The 27,271-nt window shown below is 45.1% G+C and overlaps 1 protein-coding gene across 2 annotated transcripts in view; it reads left to right on the forward strand.

Moving 5' to 3' along the window:
* Positions 1 to 1,222: 1,222 nt before the first annotated feature.
* LOC137333593 (11-beta-hydroxysteroid dehydrogenase type 2-like) overlaps positions 1,223 to 27,271 on the forward strand; it is an 80,849-nt gene continuing 54,800 nt past the window's right edge. Inside the window, exons 1-2 of one of the 2 annotated variants that reach the window (XM_067997816.1) lie at positions 1,223 to 1,716; positions 19,773 to 19,985. In XM_067997816.1, the coding sequence (XP_067853917.1) occupies positions 1,416 to 1,716; positions 19,773 to 19,985 (514 nt within the window). In that variant the 5' untranslated portion in view covers positions 1,223 to 1,415. The remainder of the gene's footprint in view (positions 1,717 to 19,772; positions 19,986 to 27,271) is intronic. The other variant, XM_067997815.1, reaches the window with a different exon arrangement.

Consider the following 27,271-nt stretch of genomic DNA (forward strand, 5'->3'; position numbering starts at 1 on the left):
TCCCCCATGATCGGCTGACACTCTTCCCTGTCCGACCCCCCCGCGACGTCTCTGACCCCCACAAGCTATCCATGCCCCCCCCCCCCCCCCGCTCCATGATGTCTCCAGCCCCTGATGTCTCCGCCCCCACCCCGATCTATCCATGGCCCCACCCCCCAATGATGTCTCCAACCCCCCCCCCGCCCCGATCCATTCAAAACTCCCCCTTTGCGATGTCTCCGACTGCCCAATGTCTCCAGCCACCCCGATGTCTTCGAACCCCCATATGATGACTGCCAAACCCGCCTGAAGTCCGACTTACCTGGCATGCTTTTCCATCTGACAGGCAGCCAGACTGTCAATCTAGCTGGGTGTCACGCGGGAAACCAGCTGAAAAAATTAAAAGACATCCCGACGTCAAGACGTCCGGGAAACCTATACTTGCGGGTTTCCCTTTCAGAAACCCACCGACCCCGCTCTTTCCATGGCTCACAGTAAAAATCCAGGCCATTATGTCTCAAATTACTGTACCCCAAAATGTTATTTTCTGAAAGAAAGATATCTAATTTGCAATTGAATGAATCAGCACTAACTGATTCCAACGTCTCCCTAGGAAGCCTGTTCCATTGATTCACTCGCTCACAGAAATATTGTTTCCACAGATTAGTTTTGAATTTACCTCCTTCATGCACAGGCATGTCCTCTGGTTCTACTGTTCTGGACTTCAGTCCCTTTACAATCGGGCACCTTCATCAAATCCGGTTTTTGTCATATGTGATCACAGGATTTTATGGATGATTTGGGGATTGTAGTCCAGACTTTCATTTTTCCATGAAATTTTATGAAATAAAGTATATTTTGAAATGAAATAAAACGGTACTATAACCAGCTCAGTCGTACTTACCAGCGATCAGAACAGCCTTTCATAAGAACATAAGAGACAGAAGCAGGCTATTTGGCCCTTCGAGCCTGCTCCACCATTCAATGAGATCATTCCTTCTGGAGAAAGTATTGCATCGACTGATAAACCAGGAAACAACAAAGATCCAAAAGTACGATGCCCAGATACTGCGGCAAATAAATGTAAAATAAGGGTAAATGTAAAAACATTTAGTCGTGACCTTTGGCCCAAATCAATAGTAGTCCATGAACACACCAGTAGGTGCAGCTATACAAAAACATGCTTATGATATTTCAGGTTTGATGGACCAGCTGGTTGTTTCCCTGCCCATCAATTTCGTCTGTTCGTACAATAACAAGGGGATATTTTCCTGTGGTTGATTTTTGCTTTTTATACTGAGCTCAGATCGAGTAATATTGTTGCAAAGTGGGTGCAGGAGGAGCGCAACGCCTCTTGGCTGTCACATGGTTAGATCGAGAGGCTTTTGCTTTGGACTTCGACTCAATTCGATCTGAATACACACGGGGCCACAGGAATGCAACTTTTGGGTGAAATGGAGAGCACCTGCACCTCAGCACTGGGCTTGTATGGTTTCATTACCGCAGCGTTCGGGGCAGCAGTGGCGATCCACTTTCAGAAATCTGAGGCGCGTTTCAATTTAAATGCTTCGACGAGTGTGTCTTTGCTGCTGTTATTTTTCGGGGAGTCCTTGTTTTACTTTTATTTACCGCATTATCTGGGCATCGTACTTTTCGGTCTTTGCTGTTTCCCAGTTTATCGATCGATCCGATCCAATGCAATACTTTGTCCGGAAGGAAAGGCTGTTCTAATTACTGGTAAGCGTAAGTCAGCTGGTCATAGCACTTACTTAAAATTTCAAAATGTACTTTATTTCATATCGTTAAAAGATACATACAGTTCAATGTGAAAAACACAATTCCAGGCAATACAGTTCAAACCAATACAATGCAGATCGTACACACTACAATCCCATTATTACAATACAAAACATGATGTGGAGATGCTGGTGATGGACTGGGGTTGACAATTGTAAACAATTTTACAACACCAAGTTATAGTCCAGCAATTTTATTTTAAATTCACAAGCTTTCGGAGGCTACCTCCTTCCTCAGGTGAACGATGTGGAAACGATGGTATATGTCTTCTAATACGTTCTGTACTGAGGAGTAAACAAGAACTTAACTAATGTAAATAATCACTGTCAAATATACGTTTCATTGGAGAACTTTAATTGAAGATGTTGAAGTACATAACAAAAATGGCATAGCTGCAGAAACACACTTCCTGCTCAGAAAGTCCAGCTAATCGATCACAAAGAAAAATGTGGGATTTCCGCACCTCACAGCAAGAGCTAGTACCAATGTGGATTGGCCCCATATCCTCACGTAACCAACCTGGTTTGTGTGAAGGTACATACCATACACAAAAAAAAATCAAAATGAGCCAGTACACGTAGCTCCCTCCTAGATAAGTGATCGTAGAGCGAAGGTTGACGATGAAAGATTATTTAGTGTAGCTCAAAAATGCTATCAAACAGTTAAATATTGCCAGGTGCATAAAAAAAGTCACAAAAGTATACCAAGGTAATGCTTTAACCTTTGTCCAATATCTGTAGAAACCTCTTGGGCCAATGTACATGCCTGCCTGAAAGTGTCTTCTTCACTTCTGGTGCAGATGTCAGTGGTGAAAAGGTTGATGGAGAAATGGATGGAATCGAAGATTGCTGGCTAGGAGTTGTAGAGGTTGATGTAAGCTGCCTCTGCGCTGCAGTAGCATGAACAGATTGTGATGCCTCTGTGTCACTGTCCGTATAGGCAACCTTCAGTCTATCTAAGCCGACAGTGTCAGGCTTCCTGTTGATGTCTAGAACAAAATACTTGTCCTTCCTGCTAACCACTCGAAAAGGACCATGGTAAGAAGTTTGAAGTGGAGTTTTCACAGCGTCATCCTGTATGAAAATATGAGTGCATGACGAGAGGTCCTTGTGAAATTGTGTAGAACGAGGCTGAACTCTGGTAGGAGTCGGGTGTAGCTCACTCATCTTCCTCCTTAGCCTGTCTACGTAACTGCAGGGGTCTAAACTGGTGTGGTTCCCTGCTGGTATGACAAACTGCCCTGGCAGATGAAATGTCATTCCAAACATTAGCTTGGCTGCGCTGCAACCCAGATCAACTTTAAAAGTAGAAAGGATACCCAGAAGGATGAGTAGTAGTGCTTCCATCCAGCGCTGTGGATCTGCTTGTGCCGTCAATTTCCCCAACAGCTCGCTAACCAAAGGTGCTGTACCTCGTCTCTGCTGGTTGCAGCCTCTTAGAGAAAAAGGAAATGGGCTCCCACTTTCTGTCCACACATTGTTGGAGTACCCCATCCATGGCTACATCAGATGCGTCTACCATGATGCAGAGTGAAGCATCTGGTTTGGGGTGTACCAACATGGTAGCTCCTGCAAGGGCGGACTTCACCGTGATGAAAACCATAGCACACTCGTCTGTTCAGGGTAAGAACTTGTTCAGCTTCCTTCCTTGTGTGAGGAGATCAGTAAGTGGACATAGGATGCCTGCGCAGCTCAGTATGAACTGCCGGTAGAAGTTCACCATACCAAGGAACTCACGCAGCTGACGTACTGACGTAGGTGCTGGATAGTTTTGGATCACCTTGACTTTGTCGGTAAGTGGACGGACACCGTGCTCGTCAACCTGGTGACCCAGAAACTGTAAGGAGGGCACTCCAAACTGACTTTTGGTAGGGTTGATGACGACACCATACTCTGAAAGGCGAGCAAATAAGAGCTGCAAGTGTCGTTTGTGTTCTTCTAGTGACTCACTGGCTACAAGGAGGTCGTCGATGTACCCGTACACGAAAAGTCCAAAAGGAGTGGTAATAGCAGTCTTATGTACTTCAGTGGGTTCTACAGGGATCTGATGGTAGGCCCTGACCAAATCCAACTTGGAGAAACTCGCTTCCCGTGTAAACCAGAAGCAAAGTCCTGATGATGCGGTGTGGGATAACGATCCGATACTGTAGTCCGGTTCAATGCGCGTTAGTCGCCACACGGCCGCCAGCCTCCAGGCGTCTTCTTCAGAACCGTGTGCAGAGGTGAGGACCATATACTGCTTGAAGGTCGTACTATACCAGATTCACACATGTGGTCGAACTCTGCTTTCGCAACATCGTAATGACCTGGTGCAAGACGCCGTGGTCGAGCTGCAACGAGTGCTCCGCGAGTGTTGATGTGGTGTGCAGTGGAGTGCTTGATTGACATTTCACTGTATATAGGTCGAGTAATCTCTGGATATCGTTGAAGGAGGGTGTCAAAATTTGCAGCATTATCTGGCTTAACAAAGATTGGGCTGACAGATGGAACACATGAAGCAATACCCTGGACTGTCGGACTGGTCATGGAATCAATGAGCTTCCGATGTTTGATATCCACTAACAGACTGAAATGCCTCACAAAATCAGCTCCGATGATGGGTGTCTGGATGTCTGCAACAATAAAATCCCAACGGCAAACTCGGCATCAACCAATATTCAGAATTACTGATCTCTCTCCAAACGTGGCGATGGATGACTTGTTAGCCACCTGCAGTGAAAAAACGGTCAAAGTAGGGTGACGGCGTTCTTCTGGAGTTGGAGGAAGAACACTAACCTCCGCACCTGTGTCTATCAAAAAATGATTGCCAGAGTACTTGTCTGACATAAAATAGGCAGCTTTTGTTGTCATGCTAGCTATACTCGTCGCCTTCAGTTGCTGGCCTGGTCGTTTCCCTGACTCTGTCTCGGCTGGTCTACATACGTGCAAGGGTACACTTGTGAGCATCTGGCCCAAAATGCCAGCGATGCCAGCATGCTCCGCCGGCATGCTGTCGAGCGCTCGGGCTACGTGAAGACCATCTTTTACGTTCTCTCAAACTGGCTCAGTCGCGACCACCGCTCCGAATGTCTTCTTGCAGTAGCAGGTCAAAGCTTGCACTTGAGCTGTGAGTCTGTCGACTTGTGAGCTGAGTTGGTACACCTCACTTCCAGCCGAAGTTGCTCCCACTAGTGATGCTGGAGTGGTCACTGTAGCGATGGAGGGTGGCAGTACAGGGACTTCCAAGATTTTATCAACGATGCTGGCAAGTTGTTTGATCTTGCCACTATCGTTGGTTGACACCAGGATCAGCTGAACGTGGTTGGGTAACCTCTGTAAGGAGAGCTGCTTTCAAATATTGTCCCCCAAGGTATTCTGGCCTAAAAGCTGCTTCATGCACTGTAGGAGCTGTGACGGTGTTCGATCCACAAGCTCCTCCAAGATCAGTAATTGGTGAAAACGTTTCTGCTCTGAAACCGAAGTACGTTTCTCCAGTTATTCCTTTAGTACTTCGTAAGGGCGCTCCACCTGGGCGATCTCAGGTTGTAGCGAGGCGGTGACATAGGTGTACTTGGTTGCCTCGGCAGTTATACCTCGGGTCATGAACTGCGCCTCCACCTGGGCGAACCAAATTGTTGAGTCTTTAGACCAAAAGGGCGGCAGTTTAAGGCCGACTGCTGCCACTGGAACCTGTTCAGATGTCTCTGCATCTGTCGACATGATGAAAAAAAATCAACATGACTCAAGCTAGACTAAAAAGGTAATCTAAGTAAAAGAAGTCGAAAATCGCAAAAGCAAATAAGAAAAATGATCTCCAAGCTTAGTAAAACTCTGGTAAGGTTTAGATCTAAAATCTTATCGGATCACGTTGTGGTCACCAATGAGGAGTAAACAAGAATTTAACTAATGTAAATAATCACTCACTCAAATATCAGTTTCATTGGAGAGCTTTAAATGAAGATGGCTTCGTAAACAATAAATTGTTGAAGTACACAACAAAAACATGTATACAAAAATGGCGAGTAGCTGCAAAAACGTGCCTTCTGCTCAGAAAGTTCAGCTACCTGAGACCACCAAGAAAAATCTGGTGTTTCCCCTACCTCGCAACAAGAGCTGGTACCAACGCGGATTGTCCCAGCATCATCACGTGACCAACTACGGTGTGTGTGAAGGTACACTCCATACACAAAAAAAAAGAGTCAAATGGGCCCTACAGTACAATACAAGTGTGGTGGCCTTTCAGTGCGTCCTGCAGCACGTACTCCTGGACCTTGGAGTGTGCCAGTCGGCAGCACTCAGTCATGGCCAGCTCCTTCAGCTGGAAGACCGGCGAGTTTTGGGTGAACCAAAAGGCCTCCTTCACCGAGTCGATAGTCTTCCAGCAGCAGTTGATCTCTATCTCTGTGTGCGTCCTGGGGAAGAGCCCCTAGAGCACAGTGTCCTGTGTTACCGAACTGTTTGGGATGAACTGGGACAGATACCAACGCACTGTTCTCCCCACCTTCTACGCGAAGGGGCAGTCCACCAGGAGGTGGATGACAGTCGCATCCCCACCGCAGCCTCGAGGGCAGCTCGCGGTGGTGCTGAGATCCTGTGCGTGTTGGAAAGACCGCACTGGGAGGGCCCTTCTCACCACCATCCAAGCTACATCCTGGTTCCTATTGGTCAGTTCTGACGATGAGACATTCTGCCAAATGGCATCAACCGTCGGGTCGGGGAACTGCCCAATCGGATCCACCCTCTGCTTTCCCTGCAGGGCGCCCGGAACATTTTGTGTCGATTGCTGTCTGACGGCCTTGTGGTCGAAGGGGTTCCTCCTCAGGAACTTCTCCATCTGGGACAGGGGGTGGGGTACGGTCCAGTTGGATGGGATGTCCTACATCTGTTCATCCAGCGTGGCCAGATCCAGTCTTCTCAGTGTGGCAGACAGGTAGAAACTCAGCATTGGTTTTTGCGTACTCTGGCTCTACACACATCCTGAGGCAGCCACACACAAAGGTGGCCATCAGGATCAGCGCGGCGTTGGGGACACCCTTCCCCCTTTGGGGCTTGTACAGGGTGACCCTGCAGACGCTTTCTACCTTGGACCTCCAGACAAAGTGGAAGATAGCTTGGGTGCCTGTCATGGCGGAGTGGCGGGGAATGGACCAGACCTACATAAGAACATAAGAAATAGGAGCAGGAGTAGGCTATACGGCCCCTCGAGTCCACTTCGCCATTCAGTCAGATCATGGTTGATCTTCAACCTCAACTCCACTTTCCTGCCCGATCCCCTTATCCCTTGATTCCCCTAGAGTCCAAAAATCTATGTATCTCAGCCTTGAATGTACTCAACGACAGCATCTACGGCCCTTTGTGGTAGAGAATTCGAAAGATTCACAACGCTCTAAGTGAAGAAATTCCTCCTCATCTCAGTCTTAAATGGCCAACTCTTTATCCTGCGATTAGGTTGCCCTCTAGTTCTAGACTCTCCAGCCAGGGGAAACAACCTCTCAGCCTCTACCCTGTCAAGCCCCCTCAGAATCTTATATGTTTCAATGCCATCACCTCTCATTCTTCTAAACTCCATAGAGTATAGGGCCATTCTACTCAACCTCTCCTCATAGGGCAACCTCTCACCCCAGGAATTAATCTAGTGAATCTTCATTGCACCGCCTTTAAGGCAAGTATATCCTTCCTCAGATAAGGAGACCAAAACTGTATGCAGTACTTCGGGTGAGGTCTCACCAAAGCCCTGTACAATTGTAGTAAGACTTTCTTACTCTTGTACTCCAACCCCCTTGCAATAAAGGCAAACATGCCATTTGCTTTCCTAATTGCCTGCTATACATGTATGCTAACTTTTTGAGTTTCTCGTACTAGGACACTCTCTGTCCCTTCTTGCCACACTCTGCTTATCTTTACCCAAATCACTACACTGGGTCCTCCCCCTCATTCTCCAAGTTCTTTTCCAGTCGTGAGGAGATGTCCTTAACCCTGGCCTTCGGGTCTCTCTGTCTTTCTGCGATCTTCTTCGTATTTTGTATCGAGTCGTTTGCCATGTCCATCAGGAAGAATGCAAGTTTCAGAGGGGTGAAGATCCCAGGCAGCAGAGGCGCTCAGGTTAAGGCCTCACTGTACATGGACGTGTCATCGTCTTTTGTTCTGACCAGCGATCGGACCACAGACAAATGGGCAGCTGCGACCACTTCGAGCTGGTCTTGGGGGCCAGAGTGAACCAAAGTAAGAGCGAGGCCATGTTTTTTGGTAGGTGGGAGACCCGATCCCTTCACCATCAGGTCCGACTACCTAAAGGTGCTAGTGATCTGGTTCAGGGGGCCCCAGTTTCACAGAGCCGAGTACTCAACTGGTAAGCCATCGCTTCCGGGAATTCTACTCTTCTCGAAGGACCGGACGCCTTTGTCAGCTCATCCAAAGTCAGCGGCCGATCCATGCCCTCCTGCTTGCTGTCCTCTAAGACCTCCGTGATAGAAGACAGGAAGGACTTGGAGGCTGTGCTGTCTGTGGGCTTCGCGTCATATAGCCCAACATAAAAGGACTTGCTGATCCTCAGTATGTCGGCCTGTGAAGATGTCAGCGAGCCTTCTTCCTCCTTCAGGCTGCTGATCACAGAGGTCTCTCTGTGCAGCTTCTGGAAGAAGAAGTGCGAGCACTTCTTGCCCTGCTCTACAGAGTGGACTCTGGACCGGAAGATGATCTTTGAAGCCTTGGAGACGAAGAGCGAGGCTTGCTGGCCCTTCACCTCTCTGAATTCCTCCCCGACATCGACCCCCATCGACTGCAGCTGGAGCAGATCCTGTATGCTTTTCTGGAACTGGGACAATTCCCTCTGTCTCTCTCTTGCCTTTTGAACATCTTTGAGGATGAAGAACCTCTTGATGTTGGCCTTGATCGCTTCCCACCAATGCATCGTGGGGTCAAAGAGGGGTTTTACGGTCCTGCAACCCGTGTAATCCCTCCTTAGTTTCTTAATGTTCTTCTGGGTCAACAGTCTCACGTTCAGCTTCCATATCCAGCAGGGTTGCTGAAGACATCGCAAAGCTTTGTGTCTTTCACCGCTTCCATTTGGAGTTTGGACATGGGGAGTCAAGGTGTGGTCTGAGCAGCAGACTGTTCACAACTTCCTCTGACATAAAGGCCTGGACTTTCCATATGAAAACCACCCACTTCTGGGTGGTGGTCTAGCAAGTGGAGTGGGTCAGGGCACCTCAGCCCAAACTCCGCACCAGAACTGGCCACCTCGATTTCTGCCATAATTTCCCCGCGCCCCCATGACCCCTCTGTGGCCCTGATCATTCAGCTGGCAGCGCACCCACCGGAATCAAATGAACGGGGGTGGGTGGGTGGGGGAGATGCCTAAATTCAAGAACACAGGAGTGAGATTCTGGAACACGGATTTGACCGGGAGTCACGTCTACTATGTTGAAACTGTAATTTCTGAGCAGTCAAGGCTACTTTGTAAGACTGCCATCTATGCAAGCAGTAACTGTTGCCAGTACAGAAGTACAACAGCTCTTATACCCTCCTCCTAATGTCTGGCTGGGGGCTACATTGATCTCCTGGACTGCCTCCCTCATTGCATTGCAGATACAGGTTCTGTACCCTCCAATTGTCCCGTCATCAGCTCCACGAGAGAAGAGACTGTCTCCATTGCCTGCGTGTGAGACCAATGCTCCTGAATCATTGATCTTTATCAGCCTAGACTCCTGAGATATCGGTCTTGGAATCCTCAGCTGAGGGCTCTTGCTTATGTCACCTCTGGAAAAACACAGATGTCTCCTCAGATTTGCCTACCAGCTCCTCCTGCTCACAGCTGCTGTGGGATCCACCCAATAATATCTGCTCTGTGTCAGTGATACCGCCTCCCTGAGTGGGTGGATCTGAGCTGTTGCTTGAGTAAACAAGATGCCATGACAGAATGGGTGGATCAGGTGGAGGAATGGTCCTCTGGAGGCACCAGGCTGCTCAGATGCTTCTTTCTCTAAACATTCAGTACCTTTGAGGGATGCAAAGAACAACCAACTGATTTGTGCATCATTGCAATGTTTCCCTGCACCTCGTCGAGAGTTGACTGCTGCCAATGTAAAGCCTTTACTGTGATTCTCACAGAATTTTGGCCCTTGCCCACCTGGAGGTGGGTGGTAATCGTTGAAGTGTCATGCACCAAGATACCAAGAGAACTCAGTGAGGAGGCACAAAAATAGTTTGGTGGTCAGGCAGAGGAGCAGCACAGTAGCTACTTTCTTGGTTTAGAACTGTCGCGTTTATATGTTAAATTAAATTCTTTAAAGTTAGAAAATAACTACAGTGTCTCGCTTGATTTCTTAGCCTTTTGTGTTCTGAACAAGAGAGAAAAGTAATCATACACCAAATGTTCGTGCACTCCAACCTCCGTGCACCCAGACTTTCGTGCACCCAGACTTTCGTGCACCCAGACCTTCGTACACCCAGACTTTCTTGCACCCAGACTTTTGTGCACCCAACTGTTCGTGCACCCAGACTTTCATGCACCCAAGTGTTCGTGCACCCACAAATTTGTGCACCCGGACTTTCGTGCACCCGGACTTTCGTGCACCCGGACTTTCGTGCACCCGGACATTCGTGCACCCAGACTGTCATGCACCCACACATTCGTGCACCTAGACATTCGTGCACCCAACACTCAAGCTCAACGCCATCCGCTTGATGGTCCGCTTGATCAGCACTTCATCCACTAGCTTAAACATCCACTCCCTCCACCAACAGCGAACCGTTGCCTCAGTCTGTACTAGCTATAGTCTGCATTGCAAGCTTCTTCACCAGCACCTCCCGACCCAGTGATGTACACCACCTAGAAGGACAAGGGCAGCAGGTGCATGGGAATACCATCATCTCCAAGTTCCCTTCCAAGTCAAACACAATCCTGACTTGAACATATATCGCCGTTCATTTATCGTCGCTGTGTCAAAATCTACCTAACAGCACTGTGGGAGCCCCTTCACCACACAGACTTCAGCGGTTCAAGAAGGCAGCTCGCCACCACTTTCTCAAGGCCAAAAAAGGATGGGCAATAAACGTCAGCCTTGTCAGCGATACCCACATCCCAAGAATGCATAATTTTTTTTATTGGATCGGGTTCAATGCAAAGCATAGATGTTTAGATTGAGCTGCATATAAATATGTTGACTGTGACATGAGTGGTTTATTTCCTATAGAAGCAGTGGGTGGGGGGACTAAATGTGTCAAAGGGATGCTCCACTGTGTCCCTGCCCACTTTTGCGCATTCATGATTCTCTGCTGGAAGTGATGTTGACCCAAAAACATACAAATCGAGCAGTAACAATGGAGTTAAGTTATGTTTTCCATTGCAATGCTCCTATTGGTCACTGATGGGCATTCCTGAACCATAGAATGTTGTTTCAGCTGCAGCCTTTACATTATTCCAACAAAATTCTTGCTCATTCATTTGTGTTTTTGATACTTTCTGGACAGTTTTGAAAGATTCTAACTGAAAGCATTGCTTGGGATCAGTTTTGGGCCTTCTCATTTCAAGTTCTTAACATTTCTCCTTTCTCAGAATCCCATTGCTCCTGGCTGCAATGGAGGATGTGGAGGAGAAGCAGCATTTAGAACCAGGTTTGAGTGGCTGCTCCAAAGGCACAGTCACTCCATCTGCAGGTATCCATGAAGCAGGACCTACAGAGCACAAATCTTCACCTATTGCAGGCGTTGTGTGTTCAGAGATTGAGGTTCCACAGGGATGCCATACAGCAACTATGTGAACTGTTTCAAAAAAAACAACTTGCATTTATACAGCATCTTTAAATAGCAAAACGTCCCAAGGTGCTTCACAGAGGTGTCAGGGAAAAAATAACTCTGAATCAAAGAAGGAGATATTAGAAGGAGTGACCAAATGTTTGGTCAAAGAGGTGGATTTTAAGGAGGGTTTAAAGGAAGAGAGGGTGGAGGGGGTGCAGAGGGGTACAGGGGTGGTCAACGGTTTCAGTGGCAGTTGGGCTGAGGTAGGGGTGGAGGCAAGCCATATTATGGTGAAAGTAGATGGTTTTTGTGATCGAGAGAAGATGGGGGTTGGAAGCAGAGCTCAAGGTTGTTCACACCCTCAGTATCCTATTCAATCTAGTGGCTGGGGATGGAGTTGGTAGTGAGGATATGGAGTCTGTGCTGGAGGCTGAAGACAATAGCTTCTGTCCTCTCAATGTTTAGCTTGAGGAAATTGTGGCTCATCCAAGACTGTTGGTGAGCAAGAGAAGGGGACCAAGTGTGGATGCTTGAGAGAATTTGGAGATGATGTTGGGAAGAGAAGCCATTGGTGAAGATGCTCTGGCTATGATCAGATAGGCAAGAAGTGGAACCAAGCGAGGACAGACCAACTAAGCTGGACAATGGAGGAGAGGTTTTAGAGGACGATGATGTGGTTGATAATGTTGAAAGCTGCAGAGAAGTCAGGGAGACAACAACAACAACTTGCATTTATATAGTGCCCTTAACGTAGTAAATCATCCAAAGGCACTTTACAGACAAAATTTGACACTGAGCCACATAAGGAGATATTAGAACAAGTGGCCAAAAGCTTGATCAAAGAGGTAGGTTTTAAGGAACATCTTAAATGACGAGAGAGAGGCGGAGAGGGCCTAGACAGCTGGATGCACCGCCGCCAGTGGTGGGGCAAAGGAAATCGGGGATGCACAAGAGGCCAGAATTGGATGAATGCAGAGTTATCGGAGGGTGGTAGGGCTGGAGCAGGTTACAGAGATACAGAGGGGCGAGGCCATAGAGGGATTTGAACACAATGAGAATTTTAAATTTGAGGCATTGCCGGACCATGAGCCAATTTAAGTCAGCGAGCGCTGGAGTGATGGGTGAATGGGACTTGTTGTGAGTTAGGATATAGGCAGCAGAGTTTTGGATCTACTCAATTTTATGGAGGGTGGAAGATGGGAGGCCAGCCAGGAGAGCGGTCTGGGGGTAACAATATCATTGATGAGGGTTTCATCAGCAGATGGGCTGAGGCAGGGGTGGAGACGTGCGATTTTACGGAGGTCTTCTTGCCATACCATCCTGAAAGAGAGGAGGATCAGGAGAGCTCATCCTGCCAGTTTGCTGTCTCTTGGCATTGGCTCTGCCAAGCCATTTGTCTTGCACGAAGGCAGACCAAATGGAAACTGACAGAATTCTTGAGTCATGCTTTGCAACCATCTCCATGCAGTCAGTTTAAGTGAGAACTGAGGAAGCCGCCTTCTCCAATCTGCCGCCCAATTGAATTGTAGCACTTGGGATCGTCAGTGTGGAAGACACTCCTACTGTGATCACTTCAGTGATCTGTACATACCATAGCTGGCCTGTTTGAAGGCATTACAAGCTCCAGGTGGCCTGCAAAGCATTTAAGGGGTACTGCACAGGCTGGCTGTGGACTTTTCCAGTTGGCCAAACAGCTTTGCCATATTATGTGAGCCTGCCTGCTGTTCACTCACATAGATTTGGTGAGCTGTGACCATTCATATTTTAAAAGCAGGACCTGAGAGAACAGGGTCTCCAGGCTATCCACCTTAGAGCTGCTATCTTCTGACCCACTGCTCAGGGACGTCAGACTCCCCATGCTGTGCCCCACTCTCCTCCTGTGCTCAATTCATTGCCCTCTGTGCTGCCCTCCTCAATTTCTAGGACTGCCTGGACTCTGGGCTGATGCTTGTCAGGAAGAGGGTGTATGTTGTTATTGGGAGTCAGCACTTGCAGAAGCAGAGACTGCTGGCTGTTGCTCATGTTTCACCTCAGCCTCATGTTCTTCACAAGGAAAAGACAGAAATAATTAGAAATTTTGATTATACACCAAAGTTTCCAACCATGCAGCATGAATCAGGAGCAGCAATGTACCTATTCAAAGGTGAAAGATATAAATCTATATATAAAATAGATTTGCATGGTCATTTCATTTAATAAGGTTTTGCTTGTTAAAATATCTCCAGACAGCGAAGTACTGAACATTACTAATAAAAGTAATTTTTAATTTTTAACCTGTAGATGGCACAGCACCACAATTTAGCATAACATTAGGCAAGGCTTGTATTTATTTTAGTCCACTTTGAAGCAACCCAGTTCCAAGTAGCTAGCTATTCACATGGGATGGGCTGCAGTTGTAAAGCTTGCACTGGCCACTACACAATAAAGCTGATTGATAGCAGTGCAGAGATAGAGTGCATTGTATCTACCTGCTGACACTGACTGAACAAGTTGCACGTTAGGTGTTGGGACACAGTCAACTTAGAGACACAATATAGTATTTACATGATTATTTTTTATCACCATGTGCTTTTATCAACCCCCAATTTTCTGCAGACGATTCAGTGTGCAAGCAAAGTTTAAAAGGTTAGATTTGTTCTGATGTGATAATATTATTTTCTGTACCTTGCTTCCTAGCCTGAATGAGTAATTTTCCTGATTTCAGATGTGTGCAAAATGTACACTTTAATTTTTTTTAAAGCACTAGCTCATCTCCCCTGCCATTGCTCATGGGTGGTCTGGGGCCTGGAGCACAGTTGTGATGGTTGACTATTAAGGTGGAGCTTTTCCCCTTGGGCTATGAAGGTCAGAGGCCATTCAGCCCCTCGAGCCCGCTCCGCCATTTTATAAGATCACGGCTGATCTGTGATCTCACTCCAGATACCTGCCTTTGGCCCATATTTTTTTTTATTCGTTCACCGGATGTGGGCGTCGCTGGCAAGGCCAGCATTTATTGCCCATCCCTAATTGCCCTCGAGAAGGTGGTGGTGAGCCGCCTTCTTGAACCGCTGCAGTCCGTGTGGTGACGGTTCTCCCACAGTGCTGTTAGGAAGGGAGTTCCAGGATTTTGACCCAGCGACGATGAAGGAACGTCGATATATTTCCAAGTTGGGATGGTGTGTGACTTGGAGGGGAACGTACAGGTGGTGTTGTTCCCATGTGCCTGCTGCTCTTGTCCTTCTAGATGGTAGAGGTCGCGGGTTTGGGAGGTGCTGTCGAAGAAGCCTTGGTGAGTTGCTGCAGTGCATCCTGTGGATGGTACACACTGCAGCCACAGTGCGCCGGTGGTGAAGGGAGTGAATGTTTAGGGTGGTGGATGGGGTGCCAATCAAGCGGGCTGCTTTATCTTGGATGGTGTCGAGCTTCTTGAGTGTTGTTGGAGCTGCACTCATCCAAGCAAGTGGAGAGTATTCCATCACACTCCTGACTTGTGCCTTGTAGATGGTGGAAAGGCTTTGGGGAGTCAGGAGGTGAGTCACTCGCCGCAGAATACCCAGCCTTTGACCTGCTCTCGTAGCCACAGTATTTATATGGCTGGTCCAGTTAAGTTTCTGGTCAATGGTGACCCCCAGGATGTTGATGGTGGGGGATTCAGCGATGGTAATGCCGTTGAATGTCAAGGGGAGGTGGTTAGACTCTCTCTTGTTGGAGATGGTCATTGCCTGGCACTTATCTGGTGCGAATGTTACTTGCCACTTATCAGCCCAAGCCTGGATGTTGTCCAGGTCTTGCTGCATGCGGGCTCGGAATGCTTCATTATTTGAGGGGTTGCGAATGCAACTGAACACTGTGCAGTCATCAGCGAACATCCCCATTTCTGACCTTATGATGGAGGGAAGGAAGGTCATTGATGATGCAGCTGAAGATGGTTGGGCCTAGGACACTGCCCTGAGGAACTCCTGCAGCAATGTCCTGGGGCTGAGATGATTGGCCTCCAACAACCACTACCATCTTCCTTTGTGCGAGGTATGACTGCAGCCACTGGAGGGTTTTCCCCCTGATTCCCATTGACTTCAATTTTACTAGGGCTCCTTGGTGCCACACTCGGTCAAATGCTGCCTTGATGCCAAGGGCAGTCACTATCACCTCACCTCTGGAATTCAGCTCTTTTGTCCATGTTTGGACCAAGGCTGTAATGAGGCCTGGAGCCGAGTGGTCCTGGTGGAAACCAAACTGAGCATCGGTGAGCAGGTTATTGGTGAGTAAGTGCCGCTTGATAGCACTGTCGACGACATCTTCTATCACTTTGCTGAAAATTGAGAGTAGACTGATGGGACGGTAATTGGCCGGATTGGATTTGTCCTGCTTTTTGTGGACAGGACATACCTGGGCAATTTTCCACATTGTCGGGTAGATGCCAGTGTTGTAGCTGTACTGGAACAGTTTGGCTAGAGGCGCAGCTAGTTCTGGAGCACAAGTCTTCAGCACTACAGCTGGGATGTTGTCTGGGCCCATAGCCTTTGCTGTTTCCAGTGCACTCAGCCGTTTCTTGATATCACGTGGAGTGAATCGAATTGGCCGAAGACTGGCTTCCGTGATGGTGGGGATATCGGGAGGAGGCCGAGATGGATCATCCACTCGGCACTTCTGGCTGAAGATGGTTGCAAATGCTTCAGCCTTGTCTTTTGCACCCACGTGCTGGACTCCGCTGTCATTGAGGATGGGGATGTTTGCAGAGCCTCCTCCTCCCGTTAGTTGTTTAATTGTCCACCACCATTCACGACTGCAGAGCTTTGATCTGATCCGTTGGTTGTGGAATCGCTTAGCTCTGTCTATAAGCACGTTGCTTCCGCTGTTTAGCATGCATGTAGTCCTGAGTTGTAGCTTCACCAGTTTGGTACCTCATTTTTAGGTACGCATGGTGCTGCTCCTGGCATGCTCTTCTACACTTCGCGTTGAACCAGGGTTGATCCCCTGGCTTGTTGGTAATGGTAGAGTGAGGAATATGCTGGGCCATGAGGTTACAGATTGTGCTGGAATACAATTCTGCTGCTGGCCCACAGTGCCTCATGGATGCCCAGTTTTGAGCTGCTAGATCTGTTCTGAATCTATCCCATTTAGCACGGTGGTAGTGCCACACAACACGTTGGATGGTGTCCTCAGTGCAAAGACGGGACTTCGTCTCCACGAGGACTGTGCGGTGGTCACTCCTACCAATACTGTCATGGACAGATGCATTTGCGACAGGTAGATTGGTGAGGACGAGGTCAAGTAAGTTTTTCCCTCACCACCTTGCTGCAGGCCCAGTCTGGCAGCTATGTCCTTCAGGACTCGGCCAGCTCGGTCAGTAGTGGTGCTACTGAGCCACTCTTGGTGATGGACATTGAAGTCCCCCACCCAGAGTACATTCTGTGCCCTTGCTGCCCTCAGTGCTTCCTCCAAGTGGTGCTCAACATGGAGGAGGACTGATTCATCAGCTGAGGGAGGGCGGTAGGTGGTAATCAGCAGGAGGTTTCCTTGCCCATGTTTGACCTGATGCCATGAGATTTCATGGGGTCCAGAGTCAATGTTGAGGACTCCCAGGGCCACTCCCTCCTGACTGTATATCACTGTACCGCCACCTCTGGTGGGTCTGTCCTGCTGATGGGACAGGACATATCCAGGGATGGTGATGGAAGAGTCTGGGACGTTGGCTGAAAGGTATGATTCTGTGAGTATGGCTATGTCAGGCTGTTGCTTGACTAGTCTGTGGGACAGCTCTCCCAATTTTGGCACAAGTCACCAGATGTTAGTAAGGAGGACCTTGCAGGGTCGACTGGGCTTGGTTTGCCGTTGTCGTGTCCGGTGCCTAGTGGTCCGTCCAGTTTTATTATTCTTATGACTTTTCGTAGCCGAGATTTTACAACTGAGTGGCTTGCTAGGCCATTTCAGAGGGCAATTAAGAATCAACCACATTGCTGTGGGTCTGGAGTCACATATCGGCCAGACTGGGTAAGGACGGCAGGTTTCCTTCCCTGAAGGGCATTAGTGAACCAGATGGGTTTTTACGACAATCCGGTAGTTTTATGGCCATCATTACTGATACTAGTATTTTAATTCTAGATTTTATTTAATTAATTGAATTTAATGGCAGGATTTGAACTTATAACTCTGGATTTTAGTCCAGGCCTCTGGATTACTAGTCCAGTAACGTAACCACTATGCTACCGTACCCGTACCCATAGCCCTTAATACCTTTGGTTGGCAAAAGATAGAGATGACCGGCTTTCTTTTTTGAGACTTTCCAGTTCAGTTGTGGCTTGTTGCTTTATGAATATATGATATGTGAACCAAACAGGTACAACTGTGATGCATATTTCGCATATGTGGCAAAGTGTGAGAAATGCACACTAGATGCAAGACTTTTATATGTAGACCTCCCATGCCATTGCACATACCAATTCAGAGAGTATTGTATCTCTCCTGCCTGTCTCTGCTAATGCTTACACCTGTAAAATAGCGATTCTAATTGGTAACACCTATAGAAAGAAAGAACTTGCATTTATATAGCGCCTTTCATGACCTCAGGATGTCCCAAAGCACTTTACAGCTAATGGAGTACTTTTGATGTGTAGTCACTGTTGTAATGTAGGGAAATGCGGCAGCCAATTTGTGCACAGCAAGGTCCCACAAACAGCGATGAGATAATGACCGGATCATCTGGTTTTTTTTGGTGTTGATTGAGGAATAAATATTGGCCAGGACACCAGGGAGAACTCCTTAGCTCTTCTTCAAATAGTGCAATAGGATCTTTTAAATCCAGTTGAGAGGGCAGACGAAGGCTCATTTTACGTCTCATCCAAAGGACGGCATCTCCGACAGTGCGGCACTGCCTCAGTACTGCACTAGTAAGCCCAGCATTATGTCCTCAAGTTCACTGGAGTGAGACTTAAACCACAACCTTCTCACTCAGAGGCGAGAGAGCTACCACTGAGCCAAGGCAGAAACTACAACCTATAACCTAATCACTACTTATTTTGCTTTGTCTTCTCCCCTACTCTTTTCAACCTTGTTGATGCCCTGTGCCATTACCCTTGGCCTTTCATTTAGGTTTCTCAATTTAAAATAAAATGTTGGAATGCCTGACGGGCAGTGTTCATATGGGATGGGTCAGATATTGCTTACCGGCATAAGTGGGAGGAAGAAGTCCACTAGAGTAGTTTATATTGAGTCCCTTCTATGTTCTACTACTCTGACATAGCTCTGTGCATCAGGCCACATGTTTGGCCTATTTTTCAAGGGGTACTCTCTTCTTGAAGAAGAATTTGGAAACTATTTTTGTTTGGGGAGGGAGAAATGCATCATTTTTCTCACAATGTGTTTCAATGTGATTTATGTTATCAGGCCATGTGTTTTGTAAAAGAATAGAAATGATTTGTTTAATGTCTTCCCAAATATGATACTTTTAAATACTTCAATTGAAATAAAACATCTTAAAGAAAAAAAATTGTGTTTACATCGTGTCTTATCGAGTCCTCAGGACGTCCAAAAGCACTTTACAACCAACAGATTACTTTTGAAGTGCACTCTGTTGTTATGTAGACAAACATGGCAGTTGATTGAATGAATAGCCAGTTAATCTTTTTTTTGGTGGTGTTAGCTGAGGGAGGACTGTGGTCAGGACATTGGGAGAACTGCTTGGTCTTCTTTGAATTGTGCCACGGGATGTTTGGTTTAACTACTTATCCAAAAGGTGGTACCTTTGGCAATGCAGTACTCCCTCAGTAATGCACTTCAGTATCAGCCTTGGTTATGTGCTCAGGCCTTTAGTGCAGCTGGACCCCACAGCCTTCTGACTCAGACTTACTGAGCCATATTGATGTGTTTTTTGTACTTAATGTTCTCCCTTGCTCCCACATTTCCACTCCCTGATTCCGTGAAGAAGATTAGGAATTCATTCTTTGTGGTGGATTGAGGTCAACAGCCTGAAATGTCTCAACATTTGACTCATTATAACCATCTGAGTTGCACTTAGTACGTATTGGGAATGGAGAGGAGTTTGGTATCAAATAATTAGTTGTGTGAGTTGTGTTTTTTGTGTATGAGCATATAAGTTTCTGGCACAAGGGAAAAGTATCCTCTTGCCATGTGATAGACAGTAGAAAACTGTTAGAACAGGAAAGAACAAAAGGCACTGAGAAACATTTTGTCACTTGAAATAAATAGCAAGTATTGGATCATGAGATAAACAAACAGTTCTCAAGATTTGACATGCCTTTCTTTAGTTATAGCTTTTTAAAAACTTCTTTTTCTTTTATTTAGGTTGTGACACGGGCTTCGGGCTAGTTATGGCCAAGCGTCTGCATTCTCTTGGTTTTCATGTGTTTGCAATGGTGCTTTATGAAAAAGGAGATGGCGCACAAGAACTCAAGTTGGTTTGTTCTGATCGACTCACTGTTATTCAAATGGATATTACAAACTATGCAATGATCCAAGAAGTCCAGAAAAAGGTTGCAAAGCAGCTGGGTAACAAGGGTCAGTATGTGAGCTTTCCTGTACCATTTTCAGTTCACAATGACCAAGACGTTTACAAAATTCATAATGCCGTACTGATAGCATAAACCCAAATCTGCAGTTATTGCTAATGGCAGCCTATAAGAAATTTTCTGAATTCACAGCAATTGGTGTTAAAATGCATAAAGAAACCATGCAGCATCATCAATTGCCAAGTACAGAAATTGTAAAATAGATAACATTCCAGACACCTTTCATAAATGATCATTATTTAGGTTTCCCTGTAACTGTAGAATATTGCAGGGATTTTTGTTGGTGATATTATTTATTTTTTGAGCATCATTTCACTGCTAGAAAGAACGAAAATAGAAAAAGACAACTTCAGAGTCCTGTAGTTGATGAGAGAACCTTCAGTTAGTCCTGCTGAGTTTTCAGTACATCTTAACAATGCAGCGTCCAGGGACTTGCACAATGTTGTGCAGCTTATGAGCAAAAATAAGTTAGAACTATGCATGTGACCCGGAATTAAGCACCGGATCTCTGAGGAGAATTAGTAACTGATGTTTTTAAAGTAAACAAGACATGTGCTTTTCCCCCTCCCCTTCATTGTGCACCTATTTGTTTTTAAGTTCTGGATAAAACAGCACTGCAATATGTTCAGGGTTCACAAGGGTTAAACCTAGCCAGCCAACAGGTTCTTGTTCCAATCTACCTTCTTGACTCTAAATTGGGCTTGTGAATCCAAGGGACAACATGTTAAAAATAAAGTTCCACTTTTGTGCCCCAATGAATAAAAGATGCTCAAGCCTCCATGGGAACCTTGAGAATTGCTTCAAATTTTTTTGTTAATTTGCATCTTTTTCACCTATGTTGTAGGAATATAATTTTCCTATGTTTTTTAGTCTTGTGCAAAACATGCCTTTTTCCAGTTGAATTGTGCTATATGTGTTTATTTTAAAAAAAAACTCTACCACTTACAGTTTTACGGTACAGTTGCACCTAATGAGAATCAAGTGGGACTGGGAGCTCATTAGTTTACTGCTTTTTTATAATAATGCTATGTATTCAAATCTATGTGTCTGCCTTAGGCTAAGAGCCATTAACATTTAGCACTATTCTGAAAATGTTCTGGAAGCCTGGTTTGTGAGAATCATGCTTCAAAACCACTATAATGATGTTCCCTAAATGCTTGTTGGAAAATCTGCAGATTTACAAGGGAGCTGAAACATATAGTTGAAGCCAAATAACATGGCAGCGAGAGTTTCTGTGAGGATTTGAAGGCATGAGGTACATCTGCTTTGCTAAAATTACTGTTGCTGAGTTCAGCGGAGAGTGAACTTTCAAGAATCGCAGTTAATTTGCAGTTGATATTACAGTTTGTTAATAAAGTTTGTATTGGGTAATTTCGATAAGACTGGGCCTCATTGGCATGTTACCAACATCATGACTAGACCTGGGAGTGTAGTTGTACGATGCACAAATGATTAATATTCAAACATTTCTGACAGGCAACCTCCAGCTGTTTGGCAGCACCATTCTCGAGTTGCTGTAAGATTTGAAAGTAGGTCCAACAAAAAGTGACTGTCGACACCTAAGCAATTGAGTCAATAATAATAAACCCAAATACATCATCCCTCCAGCTGAATGTGATTTGGGTTTTGGTTTGTACAGACATGGTCTTAAAATGGCATTGCACTTTCTCAGCAACTATAAAAATAAAACCACGATAGGATCCTTCACCCTAAACTGTGATGCCATTTCCATAACATCTTTAATAATGACAGACTCCATACATAATACAAACCACACCTGGCTGGAGGCTTTACATTCCCACAAATGGTTCCTTCTAGTTTTACTTACAATAAAGGACAGGGTCCCAAACGAATAGAATTGTTAACATTACTTCTATTTTATTTCCCTGGTGCACCTCTGCGTAAAGACCCCCAAGAAAAATTATAGAAACAAAAGAACTGTTTCTGTGCTCCTCATGCATTCTTGTATGTGACCATGAATTTTATTTGAAATGAGGTCAAAATATTCATAACTGATTACTTTTGTTTCACTTAAGAACATAAGAAATAGGAGCAGGAGTAGGCCATATGGCCATTCGAGCCTGCTCCACCATTTAATAAGATCGTGGCTGATCTTTGACCTCAACTCCACTTTCCCGGCAGATCCCCATATCCCTTGATTCCCTTAGAGTCCAAAAATCTATCAATATCAGTCTTTAATATACTCAACGACTGAGCATCCACAGCCCTCTGAGGTAGAGAATTCCAAACATTCACTACCCTCTGAGTGAAGAAATTCCTCCTCATCTCAGTCCTAAATCGCCCACCCCTTATCCTGAGACTATGGCCCCTAGTTATAAACTCTCCAGCCAGGGGAAACAGCCTCTCCGCATCTACCCTGTCAAGCCCTCTAAGAATTTTATATGTTTCAATGAGATCACCGCTCATTCTAAACTCCAGAGAGTATAGGCCCATTCTTCTTAATCTCTCCTTATAGGACAACCCTCTCATCCCAGGAATCAATCTGGTGAACCTTCGTTGCACCCCCTCTAAGGCTTCTCCTTGCTGCTATTTTGTTGTTTTGTTTGCCCCTTTGGCTCCTATTTGTTTTCTTTGATCTTTCCATTCTCTCACTTGCCTTTCTATTTTTAAAAAAATTTCTTACTTCCATCTGTGATCAACTGCAGTAGGGAAACTCCCTCCTTTTAAAGTTTAAAGACCTCTGGTGCCATTGCATCACTGGACGTCAGGCTTCCCTTGAGCCCAGCATTGCTAAGGGTGCAAACACAGGAATAGCACGTGACGTAATTCCCACATTTTCACACAGCCGCCCATTTGACAGCCGGAAATTTTGACAGGCAGGAAAAGAGATGGGGCCCAGTATCATCAATACCTGCCCTAATTTCTGCTCCATCCACCCCAAATATGGTGTTGTTATGCCAAAAAGGCTGAAGAAATCCAGTACCAAAAACTTACAATTTATCTTTTTAAATCACTAGAGCAAATTATAATTACTAACCAGAAAGTATTAGTTTATTGATAAACATTTTGTCTTTTCAAAAATTATATTCACCAAGTGGACTCATAAAATTGGCTCAATATTGATGTACACATTTAACTCTTGCATCTGTCATATCAAAAGAGTTTTAATGATTTTGTTCTCAATTACCTAACATTGGCAAGTAACTGGGGCTTTTCCGTTCTAATGGTGTGTGGAAATGCTGCATCAAATCTGAATAAATGAGACACAAGTCAAAATAAATTTGATTATGATTAAATGTAATATCACAATAAACAGGAGAGAGGGGGGTCATAATTTATTGGAAAATGGATTGTAATAAAATATATGCCATTTGCGGTCCAGTTATCTTGCAACTTCTGCATTTCTATATGCATTTATCTAATATTGGATCCTCATAACCTGGCCTCAGCAACAATTGAATAATGGAGAACTGGAGTACTTCAGATAGCCACCTCTGCTTTTATGACAAATGAGACATCTATCTACTTTATACAATATAATGTTTTCTGCTGGCAAGGTTAATAGCAAAACTACCACTGCTACTCTGAAGCACAGTTCTGTGCCTCATTATAATGAATACATGGGATAGATTTGAAATGATCAATTTGGGAACTGCTGGGCATATAATGTGCTGCAAGCTTGGAAGAACCTTCCTTCTTTATAAAAAGGAAATTGGGAGCTAAATACAACAGGCGCTATGCGGACTCCTAAGGACTCAAAATGGCGTACGAGATGTCTTCCGGTGTGACGTGTGCAGGACGCCATATTAGTATGAGAATCCCTACGTGGTCAGTTTTCAGTAAAAATATTAAGATGCCTATGTGGCAAAGAAGCAGAATGCAAAATGGTTAGAAAAGGTTAATTAGTTAGTAACTGAGATTGGTACAGGTGGCCTGGCCTTCAGCTGGGCCATATGTTTGCGTAGTCAGCAGGTTTGCATTGTCTTATCAATGTAGAGTCTTTGATGTGATTCAAGGACTGGTCTGAATGTCTCCATGTTTATGGAAGATCAATATAGGTATCGAGCTTAGCCAAAGTTGAAAGACATTCCAGGTTGGGAGAGAAGGAACAGAAGGAACAGGAAAGAACATTCCAGGTTGGAAGGTGAGGAAGTATCCCCTTTGATGTCTAACAGCAGCATGATCAGCACATGGACGATCTATGATTGGCCGGCAATAATGTAACCTCGCATGGCAACCTATGCCCGGCTTATGATTGGTGTTGACCCTCGTTAAGTATGTTCCAACCCCTATTGATCTGTATAAAAACGTGTGGATTTCTGTATGTTTCTTGTTCTTGCTCTGCCAGCATAGAAGGACTCTATCAGGAGTCCAAATCAATGCTGCAGACTAAGAACCCTGCTATTAAAGTTGTGATGAACTTTAAAATGTATTCGACTCAGTTTTTACTTAACCAGACTAAGGGGAAAGAATCCGGATCGTCATTTGGTGGCCCGTACGGGGATCTTAACGGTCGTTCACCGAGAGTTCGCGGAGTAAGAGGCGGATTGTCTCAGACATGGAGGAAGGAAATGGCGCCCCGATGTAAGTAATCTTAATTTACTACGTCGGTTTTCCTCCAATCCGTCAGTCTGACGACGAATCGTCCAATCGCTAACACTCGTGTGGCGTCCTTACAAGATTCAGGTCAGTCTGGCGAATACACAGAAATAGCAGGAAGAGGTCAGTGGTCGAATATCACTGAGGGTCAGCGTACGTACTGAGGGAATAACTTGTAAGCGGTAGGTCAGTGGTTAATATCACTGAGGGTAGTCAGGGTTCGAATTCCTGGTGATTGGGTATAAACAGGAACTTCGAGTCCCTGGGGATTGGGTATGAACGGGAACTGATTGCTTGTGCTGATCGACTACAGAAGGAAGTGCCTGTCTCAACGCGCAGCCTTAGACCGGTTGTTAAGAGGGGAAATCCCCCACGCGAAGGTCAGGACCCTGAAGTGGGCGTAGGGACCAAGGGCACTTAGGATTGTGAGGCACAAGCATCAGTACCGTCCTCAAATTCTGTAATAAGCAACTGAGTGGCAATAATACGGTTGTGTTGACTAGTTGAATAGAATAAAAGACTGGGGAATGTTAATGGCCATTGGGAGGAACTAAAAACATAGATGCCGCAAAATGGCTCAGGAATTAATTTGGAAAAATAACAGAGGTACCACAGCCAAAGAACTAATTGCTTTATGGAGACAGTACTGTCAAAAAAAAATATGGATAGAATTAAGTGACTAGACAAATGTTTAAAAGACAGAGACCCGAAAAAGAAAGGTTTTGCTGTTTAAGTGTACTGTCCCTTTAAAAAGCCTGTCTTTGATCAGTGTTTTTATTGTCGGTGTTGTGGGCCACGCCCCCTTCTTACTGGGTCTTGCGTGTTTTCTTCCTTTGTGTAATGTATCTGTCTTGTGTGTTTAATTCTGATACTGCTGAATTAAAATTGGAGTTATTGAGGTTAAGTGACCTATTAAATTCTGGTTCTTATAAAGTGTGGGCATGTTAAATTCCAGACATGGGATCTTCAAAAAATTGGCATTTTGAATGTTTATTTTGTGATTGGCTGTGGTTTAAAAAGAGGTTAAAAATTAACGGGCTAGATTAAAAAAAACTATCACAGTATCTGTGATAGGAAAAGTCGGAAAGCTGGAACAGCTTGGAGCGTTGATTATAATCACATCCACTAAAAGTATGTGAAAAAATAGCGTGCAAAAATATAGTATAAAGCAATCCACAAATGTGAGAAGTAAAAAAAATCAGTCAAACCTGTGTGAAGAGAAATTTTGAAGGTGGAAACTTAATCTCAAAGGGAGAAGGATCAAATTACTCCGACCACAAGAGCAAGTTAATATTAACCCCTTCCATCCCAAGAAGCTAGACTGTCATGCCAAGAGCAGTTCAAACAGATAGAAATGACCCAGTCGGTTGAGAACTGTCTGAGGCTTGCCCAGAACACAGGTGAACATGAGGTAATAATTGGTATAGGTTATATTAGTAAAATTGTCCCAATCACTCGGAAATGCCAAAGGCTACAATTGACTGAGATATAAGTTTTCACGCTACAGTGAAAAATTGATAAGAAAGGAATGTAAAACAAATCATATGAAAAGGAAGCATAGGTTAGACAATTGGAAGTCCATTACTTGAGCTATGTACTGACACAGGGTACTAAACGCCTATCAGTTTTACCCTGCCACAGTATGATAAGGAAGTTTTGACAAGTTCTGGGGCTATTCAATTTTATTTGAAATTAATAGTAGAATACAAGATCTGACCAAAGAGGGGAGACCTTCCCTGACAAATTATATAACTTGCATTGAGAATGCTAAGAAAACTCAACAATTAGATCAACACCTCCTAACTCAAGTGTTAAAACAAAGAGCGACATGGAATGGAGGTGGACATCGTAAAAAGAGATAGGCAAATATGGAGACGTAAAGATCTGTGATAAGTGATATAGCAACTGCCTTTGCCTCAGTTGTTAACACCATTGATTTGACAACATTAGATCAAAAGGTCAGAGATTTAGGGTCTCGCATTAAAGATATATTAAAAGATAAATGAAAATACAGATAAGGAATTGTCTGAGGATCAAATGCTGACCATATATTTGCAAAGGATAGCTACAGTGCTAGAAACACATGCCAAAACCATTAATAAATTAATAAAAGATGAATATAACGTATCTTAGCAGGTGGCTGCTAATGATATCTGCTTAATGTGGTTACATCTTGAAAACACAGAGATTAGGACTTGGAGTTAGAAATTCCAGTCTGCAGCCCTGCGTACATCTGTATGTGGGAGAGACAGTGTTTATTTCAGACAGGCTGCGTGCTTCAGAGAGAGAGCGAGAGGGGGACTAGGCAATTTCTCTCCTGTTTTGTTTTCTGAATTTGTTTCGGGTAAAGGGATTATTCCTTTGGATAAATAAATAATAAATGAAGATTTGACAAATTAATCACTTGGGCTCTCAAGAAGAGCCGCAATGGATTTTCTGCGTTGCTTATAAAACAGGTGACCCTGGGTTTTTTTTTGGGACCACGTGAGTGTTGATGGTGCAGGATTACCAAGAGTAGTTACAAAGTTACGGTGCAACCTTTGCTGGAGAAATTTGGTGCAGGAAACGATCCAGTGGTGTTAAAAATTTAAGACTTTAGCTGCAGACATCAGCGGATACCAAATGTCACAACGTGGTGATATCAACCTGATTCTCTTCTTTTGAAAACATTTTGATTTGTTTTGTTTTAACCTATTTGTTGTCTTCCGAGACAGA

Source organism: Heptranchias perlo, chromosome 16, assembly GCF_035084215.1.
Source record: "Heptranchias perlo isolate sHepPer1 chromosome 16, sHepPer1.hap1, whole genome shotgun sequence".
NCBI classification, from domain to species: Eukaryota; Metazoa; Chordata; class Chondrichthyes; order Hexanchiformes; family Hexanchidae; genus Heptranchias; species Heptranchias perlo.